Raw genomic sequence first — 17,851 nt, forward strand, 5'->3', positions numbered from 1 at the left:
AGCGCCCCTTACAAAAAAGATGACATACAGGTAAACAAGGGGGGGATGGGAGAAAAGAATAGAAGATTAAAATAAAATTAAAAAAATCGGTCTTAGCCTGGGCCCTGGAGTGGGGGTGCAGACTGAGGCCAAGGGGGAAAAAAAACAAAAAAACAACAACAACTCATAGCCATAGTACACATCCCTCTTCCATGTGTGTAAGAGGAAAACATCAAACATCAAAGAACACAGAGGACATTAAAGACATTAAAGCAGCAGATACAAGCAGACACTTCTACATACAGCTATGAATAAAAAGTAAAAGAAACATATCCACTGTGGTGGCCTCTGCGGTGTTCCACGCCATCGTCCGCTGGGGTGGAGGGAGCATGGCCAGAGACAGAAGCAGACCCAACAAAGCAACCAAGACAGCCGACTCCACTCTCGGCCAGTGTCCAGTCCGCATGGATGAGCGAGGATACGTCCAAGGTGACTGAGGTGTCCGACACCTGCTCACCCAGCCAAGACACCGCGAAGCCTCTCCGTCCCGGCGCTCAGTGCTAGCTCCGCAGCTCTGTCCTCCTCATCCGCATCTCCTCCAGTCCGTCCAAACAGACTCTGATGTGGCAGACAACCAGCAGCTGGTCTCCATGGCCAAAAGGCTCCCGGGAGGCAGATCCAGAAGTCCACAAAAAAAGCACCACAGAGGTCACGAAAGTGCCACCCCTTGTCACACAGTCCCAAAGGGTCCCGGACCAAAAGGCAAAAAAACATAATTACACATGAAAACAAGAGGGAAACACAAAAGGATGACACAAGAGCACAGAGCTCCTGCCTACAGCAGCCACTACAGCAACGCCATCTTGGAAAAAAAAAAAAAAAAATATATATATATATATATATATATATATATACCAATAGAGACCAGTCAGAAATAAATCAATATTTTTTTTACTTTCCATGCTTTAAATATTGTAACAACTTCGGATCTAGCTATTGATATTAAGTTTTTAATTTTTTTAATTTTTTATGGCATTTTTGTAAAAAAAAACTTTTTTTATACAATAGGAAAATGACAAATACGCAATATTTTTAAAAATAAGTTGCAAGGTGGAATATTTGAGTTTGGGCAGTTACAGCCTTGAATAGGTCATAATTCATGACAACATTGAAAATATTATTTTTACACAGCTTAGCTAGAATAGGAGAGAAATCCAGAAGAACTGTGGTGAGTTTATTGAGTTCAACAAGTCTTTTGTTTGTGCCTGCAATGTCATATGTAACTGCCCAAGATAATTTTCATTGCATTTCAGTGCTTTAACTGAACTTGCATGCTATCATCATAGCTCTGACAATTATGTGCATGGTTTTCTAGTGCCATATGGGGGTAAAGTGGCACAATTACATCAAAAAAGTATTTACTTTTTTCTCAATCAGCAACAATGAGATTCATTGGGTTTTCATGGAAATAGCAGGGTAATATACCCGGATTACTTACAGTCAAAAATAGCAGTTACAATGGGAGTCTATGGGGCCAAAAAGTTCAAAAGAAAAAGTGTATATACTTTGTTTATCTAATTCTAACAAGGTTTCAATCAAAAACACAATGTAATTTATTTTTAAAAACTCCCTGTCGGAATTTCAGACCTCTAACCTTCAAACTGAACAATCATATCACATAAGGAACACATGTAATGCTCGTATTGGGCCCGAGGGGCCCACAAGGGTTTTAAACAGTTTTAAACAGTTTGTCAGCACAACTCTGGTGTCATCACAATTCAGCTCCAAATAATGACATGTGCAGCATATCAGCAGCATTAGGCTTTGACCACTACATTCTCTTTCATCTCATTCGTATTTTGTTCGAGAGTTTTAATGAAGCCGGCATTCTCAGTTTCCTTAGCTATCTTCGTAAATAAAAGTCAGCTTCTTGTTTTCCCCCATTGATGCACTTCAAAATGATACGTTATTTTAAATTGTAGAGCAAATAAACGGTCTCCTCTTCATTGGGGGAATGGCGTGGCGTAGTTGGGAGAGTGGCTGTGCCAGCAATCTGAGGGTTCCTGGTTCAATCCCCAGCTTCTACCAACCTTGTCGCGTCTGTTGTGTTCTTGAGCAAGACACTTTTCCCTTACTCCTGATGGGTCGTGGTTAGCAACTACACAAGTATAGACCATTTTTATTGCAGTTGTTGACTATGTTTTGATTGAATGGTATCCGCTTCCGGGTTATAACTCGCGCGTTGTTACTTGTACTTGCGTGATACAAAGGGTTCCCTACAGCAGTAAACACCCATATGAGAGATTTGGTTTCCAATCGCATAATCGAGCTGTCTTAGTCCTGTTTTGGATAAACCAAACATGAGGAGATTAAGGTGTTTCCATGTGTTGTAGAATGCTTCTTTAGAGCCAAACTATTTGAGAAATCGGACTAATTTAGTGCATGGAAATGTAGTCATTGACTTGTAAAAATGACAATTGCCTTTGCTTTCACTCATTCCTTTTAGCATTAAATACCGTTTTCTCAGCAAGGCTTGGGATGAGGTACAAATAATCACTGCAATTTGGACTTTACACAGCGACAGACAGAAGGTGCTTCTTAGAAAACAAAATCATAAAAAGCATATTTTTCCCACTGATTGGATTACCAAAAGCCTGATTAAAAATGAATGTTCTCCAGTCGGGTTGTTAAAACAAAGTGGATCCTTTGGAAGGCAACGTTTACACTCAGTGACCGCAAGCCAAACACACTTCTTATTAGTTTACTTGACTTCTAGGTTTGCAGCAAACATTAGGGAGTAAATATGTATCCTGGAAACTCTAAAACGGACCCTGCAATTGTGGATGGGGGAAAACGTCACTTACAAGTCCTATCTTTTTACACTTGTGAGATTAGTAAAAATTAAAAAAAAAATGTTTACATCTCAATATGACATTTAATCCCCGAAATTCCATAACATCTGAAATTTTTAGGTTTTTTTTTAAACAAATGCACGGAAAGGAATGTGAAACACACAACTGGGTTAAAAAAGCCAAATATTAAACAAGAAAAGAAGAATGTCAACCTTATTTGGAACATCAAAATGATCCAACACTTCAGGATTTTTCTTCTTTCTTAGTTCCATTTAGATCGATGATGGAGATGAAAACAGTCGGATAATACTTTTATGAGCACATGAGAAGGTTCAGAATGTTCAAATACATAACAATAAAGTTTGTGTTATCTTTAAATAGATAACCCACTGCAACCAAGGCTGCAGATAAGGATCTCATTATTCAATTGCCAATAATTCATTTATGGGGCTGTGAGAGGTAGAATGTGGTTGAAAAGATGACGGAACAGAAAATAGAGACAGTAGATCTCTATTTGCTATTTGTGGGGTAGGGTTATGTTCCAGCAAAAAATAATACAAATAATGGAGACATCTTTAAAAATCTCTGGAAATGTTTATATTTAATACTTTTAACACTGCAACAGGGATTCTCAAACTGTGGTACATGTACCACTAGTGTTATGTGGGCTCCATCTATCGTGGGGGTCGGCAACCAAAGGCTGTTTAGCAACTTCCAGGAGTTATTGCACCCTCTGAGAACCCTCAATTTTACTAATGTTTTCTAATGTTGTAAAAATGTGCAGATAAATATTACATTTCAATATTTCTGTGAACAAAGATTAGTGTCAGTCTGCGACACATATTCATTTTGATAGTATATGCTAATATAGCCACATCAGATGTTGCCTTCATTATAACACTTATATAAGGATTTAAATTTTTTGCGGCTCCAGAGAGAATTTTCCTTTTTTATTTTTGGTCCAATTTGGCTCTTTCAGCATTTTGGGTTGCAGACTCCCAATCTAGTGTTAGGGCAAAAAAAAAAAAAAAAACCAACAACAATGAAACAAGGGAAAAAAAAAACTTGATTAAAGGACAGTGTTTGTTTTTTTTTAGATCCAAAAAGTGTTACTGTTCAAACTGTGTGTAATGTTATAATGGTCAAAATATTAAATATACTTCTTAAATAAAACCTCTGCCTTATTTCTAATGAATACTTAGCCCTACTATGCTACTGTGTTTTAATGCTGGTCATTATAGTGGTACTTGGTGAGCAAAGTTTTTTCTGATGTGGTACTTGGTGAAACATTTTTGAGAACCACTGCCCTACAATATACCTCTCACAATTGTTAAATACACTTTAGTCTGTTACCCTTCCGTTAGATTTATAGCTGCAACAGTATTTTCCTTCTGCAGGTAATTAATGCCATCAAACCCCTAATATGAAGTAGTGCATATGCCCAAATGCGATTAGGTGGAAATCTACAGTACATACAATACAGTTAGCGGCGAGCCCGTGAAGAACAAGCGATAGAAATGGATGGATGAATGAGCTGTTGACAGCTTAACAATATCAACACACTATTTCAACACGTTTCTTGTTTTCTTTTATCAAATACAATTGTTTCAGCAAAACAACGTCAATAGCACACAGTAACTAAACTAAATAAAAAAATACTAATTTAAACCCTAATAGCACACAGTAACTAAACTAAATCAGAAAATACTAATTTAAACCCCAATATCACACAGTAACTAAACTAAATCAAAAAATACTAATTTAAACCCCAATAGCACACAGTAACTAAAATAAATAAAAAAATACAAATTTAAACCCCTTTGATTTTTGCCCTCAAAGTCCTCTTGTGGTCCAGGGCAGGGGACTATTCCCTGAGTTGGTAACAAAATCAACAAAAATGATTTTGAGAAAATACAGATATCGATCTAATCACTCTATTATCAATAATATACTGATACTATTACCCTAGGTGTCTACACGACCAATTTATGGATGGATCCTTCCTCCTCTTATGTGCCATGTACTGACTGTGCAATGCTGACACACTAACAGTTACTGTTTTATTATCCTCTCTATAGCTCTTATTAATCTACTTGTTAATTTCCTGCTCACACCCAATTACTTTCTACTGTAATGTGGTTCCATCTACACTTAAACTTTACTAAGCACTTATTTCTTTGTTTTGTTTCAAGATACAGTAGTTAAGCGGCTAGCTTTGTTATTAGCATGCATGTCCTCCAGTGACATACGTAATATACTAAAAAATGCTGTTTATTTGCTACATTAGAGTTATTATTAATTGAGGGGAGCGGCTTCACACTGTGTATGGAGATACATAAGTAGCTGCTAGCCTTTCAGTCGGCCAACTAAAAATAAATGCAGTATTAGCGTTTGTGATCGGCATTGAAAGGCATAAATCGTCAATGGCAATCACATATTTTTTTATAGAAATGGGCCAAAACTGATTGGCACGTTTCTAATCAAAATGAAATAGTCTTCCCGTGATATATTAATTATCTGTTTCGTAACATTGTTGTAAGTATTCATTAGCTTAAGAGAGTTTATGATAGTCCTTTTAATTAGATATTCGGCTCAAACTGCACAGCTCTCTTAATAAATATTCTCACGTGACCAATGGGAATGTTATTCCAGATGTGACACATACTGCTCTGCTTTCTCTCAAAGGGTAGGAACAGAACTATTTATAGGCCAGTGGACCACATCAGCATGTATATACAGTACAGTGAGTGCAGCAATAAGCAGCTGATGTCAGACCGGCCATGTGAGCTCTTATAACTTGGTTACCATGATGCCATTTTTACACACACGGCCGGCTGGGGCCAATCGGTGAGAACTTTGAGGCGGCCGAGGCTTATGATTTGTGGATCATGACTAGTATCTCTGCAGGCACAAAGGGATTCACACAGCAATTACAGGCAGGAACTGTACTATGGTACACTTACGCAATACACCCTGCAGTCTGGGCTCGTAAGAGTGCACGATAATAGCGGTTATTCTGGAAACGCTTATGGCTCAAATTTAAATCCACTAATAAATGCTGCAGTAATAAACTCATCTGCCAAACCAATTACTTTACGTACTTCCTTACTGTATGCAAATGTTTTTACTGCACAGCCTTTGGTCTGATGACAAAGACACTAAGTGAAACACATCTAAATGTGCACCAACTATCTTTTTTTACATTTTCCATCCAACCAGCGTACTGAACCGCAAGTGTGAATGCAGCCTAATTAAAAGTGTAAGACTAACATCAAAGTGTGTTTAATACCTTTTGTGCTCAGTGTTTAAATATTTAGCAGCTTCAGTAGACACTCTTGAATTCAGCTTTACAGATGCTAGCTCTGCTGTGCAGGAAGTAGTAAAGCCCTCGACATTAAGTTATACAAGTACAATCACGGTTAAACTGTGGTCTACTGAGGTGGAGGCCAGTTTTGGTTAAATACATTCATTAATTTTCATGACTGATACAGCCTTGTTCCCCTTGCAATTTGTGATTATATCAGCTGCCATTCAATATATAATTAAGACAACATGCTGAAGATGCAAACAGCTAGTTGCAGAAAAAACACACAATGTGGGATTTATATTGGCACAGTAGCAACATTATTATTAACATTTGTAAGCAGGAGAGCCCGGTCCGATCAGGGCTGCATTCTCTTCCTCTGATGAGTCTTCAAGACTGCCTTGGATTGTGTGTGCAAGTCAGCAATGTTTTTATGCTTAGCGAACTGGCAGGAACATTGTGTGACCTGACTGCTTAAGCATAACATCATGCACCATTTGTAAGATGTTAGGTAATACTGAGGTTAAGTTTTCTCAGTGGAGTTGACAAAATGACGGAGGAGGTATTACGTGCCGGTCGCACTTTGCACTCAGTTGATTCAATGTTCCCAAACATTTAGGGCGTGTTAGTGATAGGTCATGTCTTATTTTGAGTTTGTTGGCGTATTCTATATTTAATGTTTAGTTCCTGTCCTGTGCTCTTATTTTCTAGTTTCCACTTCCTGTGTTCTTCATACAGCAGCTTTACCATGGGGGCCAACACACCTGTTTTCATTTGTAATCATGATCGTTTAAGTTGAGCCCATGCTTCTAGTTTTGGTTGAGACATTGTATACCCTGTGGATGCTTTTTGTGCTACACGTCTCGTAAGTCTTTACTGTGCTCGAGCATTCCTTTATGTGATTTTTGTAGCCTGTTTACCTCTCTATGTGTTTAGCTTCCTCTACCCTTCGGGTGCACTTCCCAGAGGCTGTCGTCTTTTGTTTTGTCGTCGTCGATTAAATATTTTTTACCTGCAAGCTGCCTCCTTAACCTACTGTGTATGGGGTTATTGTCAATTATTGCCAACATGAGACCACAGAGTTACAAAAATGCTCGATATATTCTTCATTGTTGTCTATATTGTCCCAGATGTGTACTGTTTCTACCTGTGCCAGAGTGAGCTAAAATAAATTGTACCACTAAGTGGGAAGGTTGAATATATTGACCTGCCCCATGACTTCCTGAATCTTATTATACAACCCTACGTTATATATTCCGTACACACCTTTATTGAAGTGACAAGGTCTTTATACTCCATATGCTACCTATATAAAAGTCCATTAGGTGGATGGACTGTATTGAGGTCTTGAAATCCTAATATCTCATCAGCCCCAATCAAAGTACTCTAATGTATTTGGCCTAATTTGCAGTAGGGACAGGAAGTGGGATGACTGCAGATGAAAAAGGTGGAATTTAGCTGCCTTCCCTGGCTAAGCTGCACCAACAAACCTATTGTTCTCAACGTTAAGCTGGCTGAAATGGCACTAAAAAAAGGTCATCAGGCAAATAACATGATGTCTAACAGACGCTTAAAACCCACTGCATTAACAAATTAAGAATTGTTTGTTTGTCCATACTGTATGTAACTTCAGTGTGGTGCTTCAGACTGAAGGAGTAAGGGAGAGTCCACTGTGTGTTTTGTAGTATTTAAAGGTTTTGTGCTTTTCCAATAAAAAATATTTCTATGAGCTGTTTTGAAAAGAACACAGTTATACTTAAAGACAGCGATAGTGGCATTACTCACACAGTGGCTATAATATTAAGTTCAAAAGCACAACCAAAGTTATAACGTTACAAGGATATTAAAGCTCAATTGAGATCGATGCTCAGAGTTATTCATTTAACAGTTGTCGACTCAGGGCTTTTTCTGGCTCTAAAACAGGATTGGCTCTTCGAAGTTTGTGACATGTAAAACAGACTATGTGGGTGTCATTTCATTTAGAGGGATTTATTAATGATGAACTTTCTAAATATTAGAAAGTCTTAAGCAGTTTTTTTATGCTCCATTTATAAAAAATATACAATTTATAATCAATAATTGCTGCTTTGTGGAAATGTTTAACTTTGTTAAAATGAGTGGACTGAAGTAGTAATAAGAAAGAACAAGTAACAGAAAACGACCAAAACAGTGAATGTTCAATGTATATGTCTAGATAAGGCTCTAAAAATTAATGGGTAATGTAATAAACTAGAACTAACGACCGCTGAGTAGGAAGTAACATTAAATCCATATTTTGCTCTAACTTCATCTGTCTAGAAAAGTGTTATATAAAATCTAATCCAATCTCATTATCATTACTAGATTTGTCATTATCAGAGCAATTTCAAAAGCAGCAGCGGTTTGTCATGCTCGTATCAAAGAGAGAAGGTACTACGTGTGTACCTGTTAAACAGCCATCACCGTCTTACCTAGGCAGAAATGTGGGATGGTGGTGGAAAGAAAGGGAGAATTGTTGCAAGAGCTGATAGGATCACAAGGGAACTGACCTCGGAAAAAAAGGGTACTTGTTGAAAAGTACCTTTAAAAAGCCTCTTTGAATATGAGCGAGCGAATGAATGGGACTTCACCTGCAGCTTGTTCACAGTGGTAGTGAAGCAGACACACTTGGACAGTGATGACATACACAAATGCAACTTTCCTAATGCCGCCAGCAAACATTTAGATGAAGGGAGGAGTGTGCGGCACGGAAAAATCAATGCAACACCAGTGGGTCAGTGCCCTTTTTATCTTACTAAGTAGTACTTTTAGCCAACATTCCTCATACCTCTCTTGAATACTGGAGAGTATAGGCTGGTTGTCTTGAAATGGTTATTGTACACATTAACCCACCATTTAGAGGAAACTATCAAAACAGAGTTTGTTTAGAGGAGCGGTTCTCAGACTTTACCACCTCAGAAAACATTTGTCTCTCCAAGTACCACCATAATGACCAACATCAAAATACAGTAGAGTAGTAGGCCTACATATTCATTGAAAGCAAGACAGACGTCTTATCTAACAAGTATATTGATCAATTTTAGGGACTGTAACATTACACACAGTTTGAACAGTGACACTGTGTTCAAATATTTAATTAAGTAATTTTTTTTTGGCGTACTACTAGATGCAGCTCTTGAACCACTCACTACTGGTTTAGAGTATTTAGGGGTGTCCAATCTTTTTCCAATACCGGTACGGAACGGTACCAATTTTCAGTACTTCTGTGTGTGTGTTTGTGTTATCCATCCATCCATTTTCTACCGCTTATTCCCTTTCGGGGTCGCGGGGGGCGCTGGCGCCTATCTCAGCTACAATCGGGCGGAAGGCGGGGTACACCCTGGACAAGTCGCCACCTCATCGCAGGGCCAACACAGATAGACAGACAACATTCACACTCACATTCACACACTAGGGCCCATTTAGTGTTGCCAATCCCCAGGTGCATGTCTTTGGAGGTGGGAGGAAGCCGGAGTTGTGTTTGTGTTAATAAAGGTTAATTTGATTGCTAAAAAAAAAAATAAAAAAATAATCGTATTTTTTGATTCAAGATTCCAAAATAAGCTGATAATGATAACTGTGCGATCTAGTTGTTATATCTTGTTTTCTTGCACTTCTGAGTTTCATTTGCAAGTATTATATCGTAGACTTTGAATGCGGTTGTAATTCCTAGACGTTATATAGCAGTCGTGTGTAGGATACAGTGTGTTACCTAGTCAGGAAGTAGTCTTTGCCATTAAGCAGAATCCAGTCTTTTGTTGCACCCTAAAAAGTATTTGTACTGTAAGTATTGTACTTATTACATACCAGCTGTTTGATTGTAATATACATCTTAGTTGTAGTATTCATTATCAAATTTAGAGGTGTTAAAAGCACCATGTATAATAGCTAATGCTTTTCAGCAGCATGTCAATGGCAAATCCAATGCATATCAGCATTCTGCCAGCAAATTTTTAAAAACAAAGATTTATTAGACTTGGACTTACACAAACTTTAATGATTGACAAAGGAAATTGTTCCACACAGTAGCTCAGTTACAAAGGATGGAAAGTGTAAGGATGGAAAGGACACAAATGTTGTACATTCGAGTATTTTCTCCCAGGCATATTTTCTAACAGAGTAAATCAATCAATTAATCAATCAATCAATGTTTATTTACATAGCCCTGAATCACAATTGTCTCAAAGGGCTGCACAAGCCACAACAACATCCTTGGTTCAGAGCCCACATAACCAAATCCAACTTTAATTACCACTAATTTAAGTAAGATCATTCTAAAGTGTAATTTGCACGGCATGAGCTCATGCAAGAAAATACTAATACACCAAGAAAACAAAACACTAATTAACAAGAAGGCCAAAACACTGATTAACAACAAGGCCACACTCTGACCAAAGTCTACCCTTGGGATGTAAATGCAAATGAATGCAAATGTTCACTTGTGACAGTTACAAAAGAGAAAAATGTAAAATGCCAATGGAGCATTGGATTAGTGAAAAGGATTACAGTACTTAAACTGAACTGAAGGGGGCAATATACTGCAGCAGAAATATCAATAAGGGAATTAAATACCACATATTGTACCTCAACAAGAGTAATGTTATTTCACAGTTTTATTGATTTTAGAGTGATAATGTAATTTGATCTCACATTTTTTTCTCTAGAGACTTGAAGCGTTTACCCATTATCTGCATCTTTAAGCTACATTTAAACCAGTGTGGGTGGCACTGGCAGCACGTGGGTAAAGTGTCTTGCCCAAGGACACAACGGCGGTGACTATGGTGACAGAAATGGGAATCAAACCTGAAAACCTCAAGTTGCTGGCATGGCCGCTCTACCGCCCCCGGTATCTGTGCCATTTAACAAACACAAAGTGTGAGGAATGATCATGCATACAATTAGTTTGCATATTTTTAAAATAGATTTTAGGACGACGTACCAGACTTAACAAATTAATTGAAAGTTCTAATGAAAAGGCAATGACTGAAAACAATCCACACTGAATCAATAGACCATATGATAACAACAATAGTCCATTATGTACTGAATGACATGCAGAGTATAAATAAGGCAGACAGATGGAAGTGACAAAGTGATGAATAGAAAAAAAGAGATAAAGACAACATTGTGTGTGTGTGTGTGTGCGCGTGCGTGTGTGTGTCTGTGCGTGTGTCAGAAGGAAACCTTTTGTCTGAGCAGCTTGCTACGGACGCGACCCCATAGCTTGGCCCCGGTGTTGGTGTGTCTCTTGAGCACAGGAGTCTGTGGCTGGCCGGACAGATTGTGCTGATTCTGCTCCAAGCAGCATTGCTGCTCCAGATGCTCACATACCGAGTTCAAGTTTACATCCGACACAAGGACCTCCGTCATCCCAAAGCCTCAGGTTCCCTCTGCTGCAATAGGCAGGTGGAAGAAGTGGGACTATTGGATGGGATCGAAAAACAAAAAAGTCTCCGGTAGATTCTGTTAGATTTCGGTTTCAATAATGCTAAAAAGAAAAATGGCAGGAAGACGAGATGTCACCATGGTTTCTAATAATCTTGCAATTCCACGTAGAAGCTTGAGAGACAGTCAGCTGCCAACATCTCCTCGCTGTGTGCAGTTGGACTACCACGACAGCGAGGGGAGGAGGAGGAGGAAAAAGAGACGACAAGAGAGAGAGTGAATGAGCTCCGCCACTTATGTGGCCTTGCTTCTCCAGATGTTTATGAACACACCTCCAAAAGAGAGGGAGGGAACCGATTGACCGGCGTACTAGAGTGACAGTCCAGTGTTGTTGTGGAGCAGTTTGACCTCTTGTCAACCTTTCCCAGCGTTGGTCACCACAGCCAGGAAGTCAGCAGAATAAAGAACGCTGGATGAAAAGTTGGCTAAATGGCAATGTTTCTTATATACAGTAGGAGCATTGTATTGTTGATAACTGCAGAAACCGTTAAAAATATGACTCTATTTTACTCTTACTATTACTGAGCCTTTTGTTACAGATGACAACCTCACATTGCTTGTGCAGTCACTTACTATGTACTGTATGTGTGAGTGGGCTTTAACCCTTTTACGGTAGGGTACGCCTGTCTGATGATATTGAAACTGTCATCGAAAGACAGCCGCACACACACAGCACAAGGACACACACAAATACACATGCTCACAAGCACACACACAGGCATACACGCTCACATCCTACGAGACACCATCTCTATTCAGAAAAGGCACTCAGCTCTTAAAAAGGAGTCTTCCCTGCATATAAATGGATCAATGGGGGGGGGGGGGGGGGGGGTGCGTAGGACATGCCTGCAAACTCCATCTTCATCCACTGTGTCCAATTACATTTTTACTAGCGGGGCAAAGTATTCCACCCGGGAAAAGATAGCAAGCTACGTTCACAAAGTCTTTCTCCTAGGCTGAACAGTAGTAATGAGCCAGAGTTTGCTGGTAGACATCGTTGTAGACATTGGAATTGTTAAAGCTCAATGTCCCTTAAGTCTTACAGTTTGTGATGGGTAAAAGACGCCTCAGTGAGTGTGGCAGACTCACTAGCTGTATTGACAGTGCACTCTGCATACTTTCTTGGTGTTTCATAATGGTCATTTGCCATTTGCTGGATTAAAAAAGTCACTACATCTGACCTGCAAATAATGTAATTTCATGTTGCCAGTCAGCCTATCCCCAGGCGCATGTCTTTGGAGGTGGGAGAAAACCGGAGTACCCAGTGAGAACATGCAAACTCCCCACAGAAAGACCAAGAGCCCAGGAATCGAACCCAGGACCTTCTTATTATTAGGCACAAACATTACCAACGGCATGACCCGTTTGACCCATCATTATTCTGAATTTTAAATCCTAGTAGAATTATGCAACTAGTAGACCACAACATTTTGTTGTGTGATTCGTTGTTTGTCGAAAATTGTTGCCAAACTTTTACCCTGTTTTTTTTTGTATATTATCTTGATTATTGTAAGACGAAACAGTGTGCGTAACAAACTTGTGCATTTGCCCACAGAATCCTGTCCCAATACAAAGAATCCTATGCATAGGTGACTCAGTTTTTGTGCAAGTGTAAAATAACCCGCCATGGGTCCTAAGAAAGTCGCTAGTGACTGCACTGTGATAAAGAAGGTGAAAAAGACAATCACATTCAAGAAAGAACTTCTTTCCGGGATGTTAAATGCACATTTATCCATTTCAATCATCATTTATATGTATTTTGCGTTGTTTTCTGCAAGTAAATCTATAAATATGTTCTATGAAATGTGTTATTTTGGGATGTTTGTTGGTTTAATTGGATTTGCATTATTTCTTGTGGGGAATTTTTTTTAATGGTTCTTGTCTGCCATTTTGGAACATATAACTATCAAAAACGCATGGACCAAAGCACTTATTTAACGCAGTAGAAAAGTGAAAAAAAAGAGAGAAGGGGCACATTTGTGACTCCTTCCCGTTGCACATTGGTGATTTAAGTGGTAAAATGTAAAATAAAATACCTCTGCAGTTGAAAAAAGTTAAACCTTGCTTAAACGGCAAAACAGAAATGTTTTTGCACTTAATATTTCTAATGCTAGAGCGGAGTCTGTTTTTGTCAACGCCCCTTGGATTGGCTAAGTCACCTCAATATATTGTGGACATAAGCAGTTGTCCACATAAGAAAGTAGCCTATTGCTTGCCTATTTACTTCTGACTTTCATCAGTGACACAAGGAGAATGGTAAATAATAAAGGATATGTACCTATATTAATCTGTATCTATATATCAAAATGGTTGGTAGTTTCTTTAAAAAAAATGCCCTGACAGTTAATAATTGTTAGCAACAGTTACTCATGATTTAAATTTGACCAACTTCATAACAGATTGGATTGCATTGTAGAAGAAACTCCACAATATTAAAGAGCTTCTGTAAATGAGTCATAGATTCAGTGTGTGGTCTAAAATAAACACTGACTGACGCAAAAAGATAATTAAATTGTGATTATAATAATTACTTATGGTTTGTCAAGTCTGCTTTCCAACTGCCAACACATCCATAAAGGTTAAGTAATAAAATTGTAAGCCAACATGGGCTACAAAACATGACAAAGCAAACAAAGTCATCACAACTACACAAGGCGCCTAACGCTGAGTATTATCACGATGTCAAACAACTACAGTTTTCCACAGAGAAGATAAACAACAAATAGACAGGAGCAGAAAGCAGGAGACTGTGTGTGTGTCTGTGTGTATGCATGTGTGTGTGTCTACGCTGGTTTTGTGGGAGACCTCAGCCAACCCCCGCCAAAGTGTATTCTTAACCCCCAAGGCTTGTAAGAAGAAGAGATACACACTCCATGCGTCACTTTTTGGAAAGAATGTCTGGGAAAACATTTGGAAATGAGAGGGAACAAAATCCCAAGGGGAACATAAGATATTTTTAAATGAGAGAAAAATGGAACAAAATAGATATGTACATCATTATTCATGACATGGCTGTGTTATGTGCTATACTATTCTACAGCATCCATAACAGAGATAATAACAGCGTAAAATAACAAAAAAACTAAACTAGTATGTTCAAGTACAGCTCAACTCCAGTAAAGTATATTTACATGATTTACAGTTAATCATCCAAAATAAGCCCTTACTAAGCAGAAGCCCTCTTTCTTCTGACTGGACGACATGCAGTCGTCCAGAGGGGCAGCAGCCAATGTTGGCAAAAGCAGCTGAATTTTCCTTCACAAACCCAAAAAATATTTTTGGGGAGAGTTTTTAACAAGCCCTCAAATGTGAAAAACAGTTCTGAGGAAAGTGGTCGAAAAGGCTTGGAATCAAAACTAAGATACTTCAGATCCATGGTTTGAATGGTCGAATAGGATTTTCCACTTACTGACTTAATGAATATGGAGGCCCTACAGAGGTACAATCGTGGTCAAAAGTTTACTTACACTTGTAAAGAACATGATGTCATGGCCGTCTTGAATTTTCCATAATTTCTACAACTCTTATTTTTTGTGATAGAGTGATTGGAGCACATACTTATTGGTCACAAAATATTATTTGGTTACATGTCCCTTTGCAAGTTTCACTGCAATACGGCGCTTTTTGTAGCCATCCACAAGCTTCTGGAAAGCCTCTGGTTTAATTTTTGACCACTCCTCTTGACAAAATTGGTGCAGTTCAGCTAAATTTGTTGGTTTTCTGATATGGACTTGTTTCTTCAGCATTGTCCACACGTTTACGTCAGAACTTTAGGAAGGCCATTCTAAAACCTTAATTTTAGTCTGATTTAGCCATTCCTTTACCACTTTTGATGTGTGTTTGGGGTCATTGTCCTGTTGGAACACACATACCGTCAAGCATGGGACTGGAGCTTTACAGAGACTAAATGGGACAACGAAAAAGGAGGATTACCTCCAAATTTTTCAGGACAACAGAAAATCATCAGCCCGGAGGTTGGGTCTTGGACGCAGTTGGGTTTTCCAACAGGACAATGACCCCAAACACACGTCAAGTGTGTTTGGGGTCATAATAAAAGGATTTATTTTGGACTAAAATTAGAGGTCTCGAAACACCTTATTATTGGCTATTTGAAATTGACACCTTTAAAAAAAATTATTTGAAAGCTACTGCTTTTTTATAACACAACTGTATTATTTGGATTAATTTGTTGCTGGTTAAAATATTGATCTTGCTCTTATCAAAGAGTCATAAAAAAGGCATTGTGCAGACCCATTTTGGGTCACTTGTCAAAGTTATACCACATTGCAGTCTTCACTCTTCCAGTGGTCTGTAAGACTGGGTCAACCGGAGTCCAACGTGCCCGGTTGCATCAACATCATGAAGTGAACACCCAGTCACATATTACCAAGTGCTTCTCACACCCTGATGTTTGCTGATGCCTTAGCTACACTATTAAAGCCATGCCTACGCAATGTAAACATGTCGACCGAGAAGACGGTGGTTGAAACTGCTGCATTTACGAGAAAAGCCTTGTCTGGCAAAACTGCCACAGCTCCCTCAAAGCCACAGTTCCACCCTACAAGACACTTCATTGCAGAATATTAAAATTGAAGCCAGGATAATATTTGCTCGAACCAGACTATTTCAGGCTACTATGATCTGGTGGTTTCAAGGGTTTGCCACGTGCCAAGCTTTTACTTTTGTGCACGGCATTCACCCACAGGGTGAACTTCCAAACAATAATTAGAGCAGAGGGAAGATGGGTTGAATGCAGAGATAAGAGACATCTTCTGGGAATAAGCATATAAAGAAGACTTGAAAAAAAATAAAGACTTGTTGGTGAATGTGGTTTGTGTGACGCTTTCTGGTGCCGCGTGGGATGCTGAGCACTCATCACTGTGGGCTCAGTGACCTCACACAGTCTGACTGAATGTGACTGTGTTGTGTTGGGTTCTCTTAGACATACCGGTATGTTTTAGAATGATTTCTAAGGATCAATATTTTGCACACCATATAGACCAGGGGTGTCCAAAGTGCGACCCAGCAGCCATTTGTGGGCCACATTCTAAATATTATTATTTTTTAAAATAAAGAAAACATATAAAGTAAACTTAAAAAGCAAGCAAGTTAAAATGTTGACGCCAGTGTTGATTTTGACATATTTAGTTCTGTCAAGTTATAATCATCTAAATGTATTTAGTTTTAGTCAATGAAATTACAACTTATTTTAATAAGCCAAAATAACAGTACTTTCTTTTAATGTACTAAAATATAAGAGAAAAGGCCGCTTTAAAGTTTGTTTGAAAGCACGTTTTTTTCCGTCACTTCCTGTCAAAGGACGAAGACGCAAAGAAAAAGGCTCCGCTTTTGGTACCAGGGTTTTTGATAAATTTGAAGACTTCTGATCACTGATTTGTGATCACAGCCACCAGAGAGTTACCTGGCATCTTCAAACTGATTCTGGTCCTGTGAATAGCATTGATTTGCTGAAATAAGGCAGGTTGGAAGAGCCGTTAGCCTCAATAACAGATTGGAGAGAGTCATAAACAAATATAGAATACTCGCTGAGAACCAATATGGATACATAGCAAATATATCAAACATTTTTATGCTACGTCTCTGGCAAAGCAGGTATGTGTGTTGTGAAATGGATTTATGTTGCATGCCTTCATTATAATTTGTTAATGAGCAAGGGGGACCCATCCATCCATCCATTTTCTACCGCTTATTCCCTTTCGGGGTCGCTGGCGCCTATCTCAGCTACAATCGGGCGGAAGGCGGTGTACACCATGGACAAGTCGACACCTCATCGCGTCAAATTCACATATGTGGCGGAATCAATTTCATACATCCCTTTTCTACCAATTGTCCCTCTGTGGTCGAATTGGGGCTGAAGTCCTTCATTTGTTAATAAATGTCAACCTCAAATAAATAAGAAACGCTGTATCCTCTTCTTGTTTTTGCTGTGTGTGTGACATAAGCGCTTTGTATCACATTAAAAGTTGTCATTCATTTAGATTAACTGTTAAAAAAAAGTATTCTTTGAGACAGAGTAAATTACATTGTGTAGATGTCATGATGACTTGCCTGCTAATTGCATCATACTGCGTCAAAAATAAAAAATAAATCCTCTTCACTTTCTCCCAGGTGAACACATATTACAATGTGGAACTTGTTGAAACCATACATTTTTGTTTTGGGGCTAATATCCATTACCTCCCTGCTTGGCACTTAGCACCAAGGGTTGGAATTGGGGGTTAAATCACCAAAA

At 38.7% G+C, this 17,851-nt stretch overlaps 1 protein-coding gene across 4 annotated transcripts in view; it reads right to left on the reverse strand.

Moving 5' to 3' along the window:
• The window catches only part of abr (ABR activator of RhoGEF and GTPase), a 257,716-nt gene that overhangs the window by 13,089 nt on the left and 226,776 nt on the right, over positions 1-17,851 (reverse strand). Inside the window, exon 1 of one of the 4 annotated variants that reach the window (XM_061897924.1) lies at positions 11,338-11,819. The exons of the other annotated variants lie outside the window; for them this stretch is intronic. Coding sequence (XP_061753908.1) covers positions 11,338-11,523 — 186 coding nt within the window. The 5' untranslated portion in view covers positions 11,524-11,819. Of the gene's footprint in view, positions 1-11,337; positions 11,820-17,851 lie in introns of those variants that run through there. 4 annotated transcript variants of the gene reach the window in all.

The sequence above is a fragment of the Nerophis ophidion genome, linkage group LG04 (genome assembly GCF_033978795.1).
Source record: "Nerophis ophidion isolate RoL-2023_Sa linkage group LG04, RoL_Noph_v1.0, whole genome shotgun sequence".
NCBI classification, from domain to species: domain Eukaryota; kingdom Metazoa; phylum Chordata; class Actinopteri; order Syngnathiformes; family Syngnathidae; genus Nerophis; species Nerophis ophidion.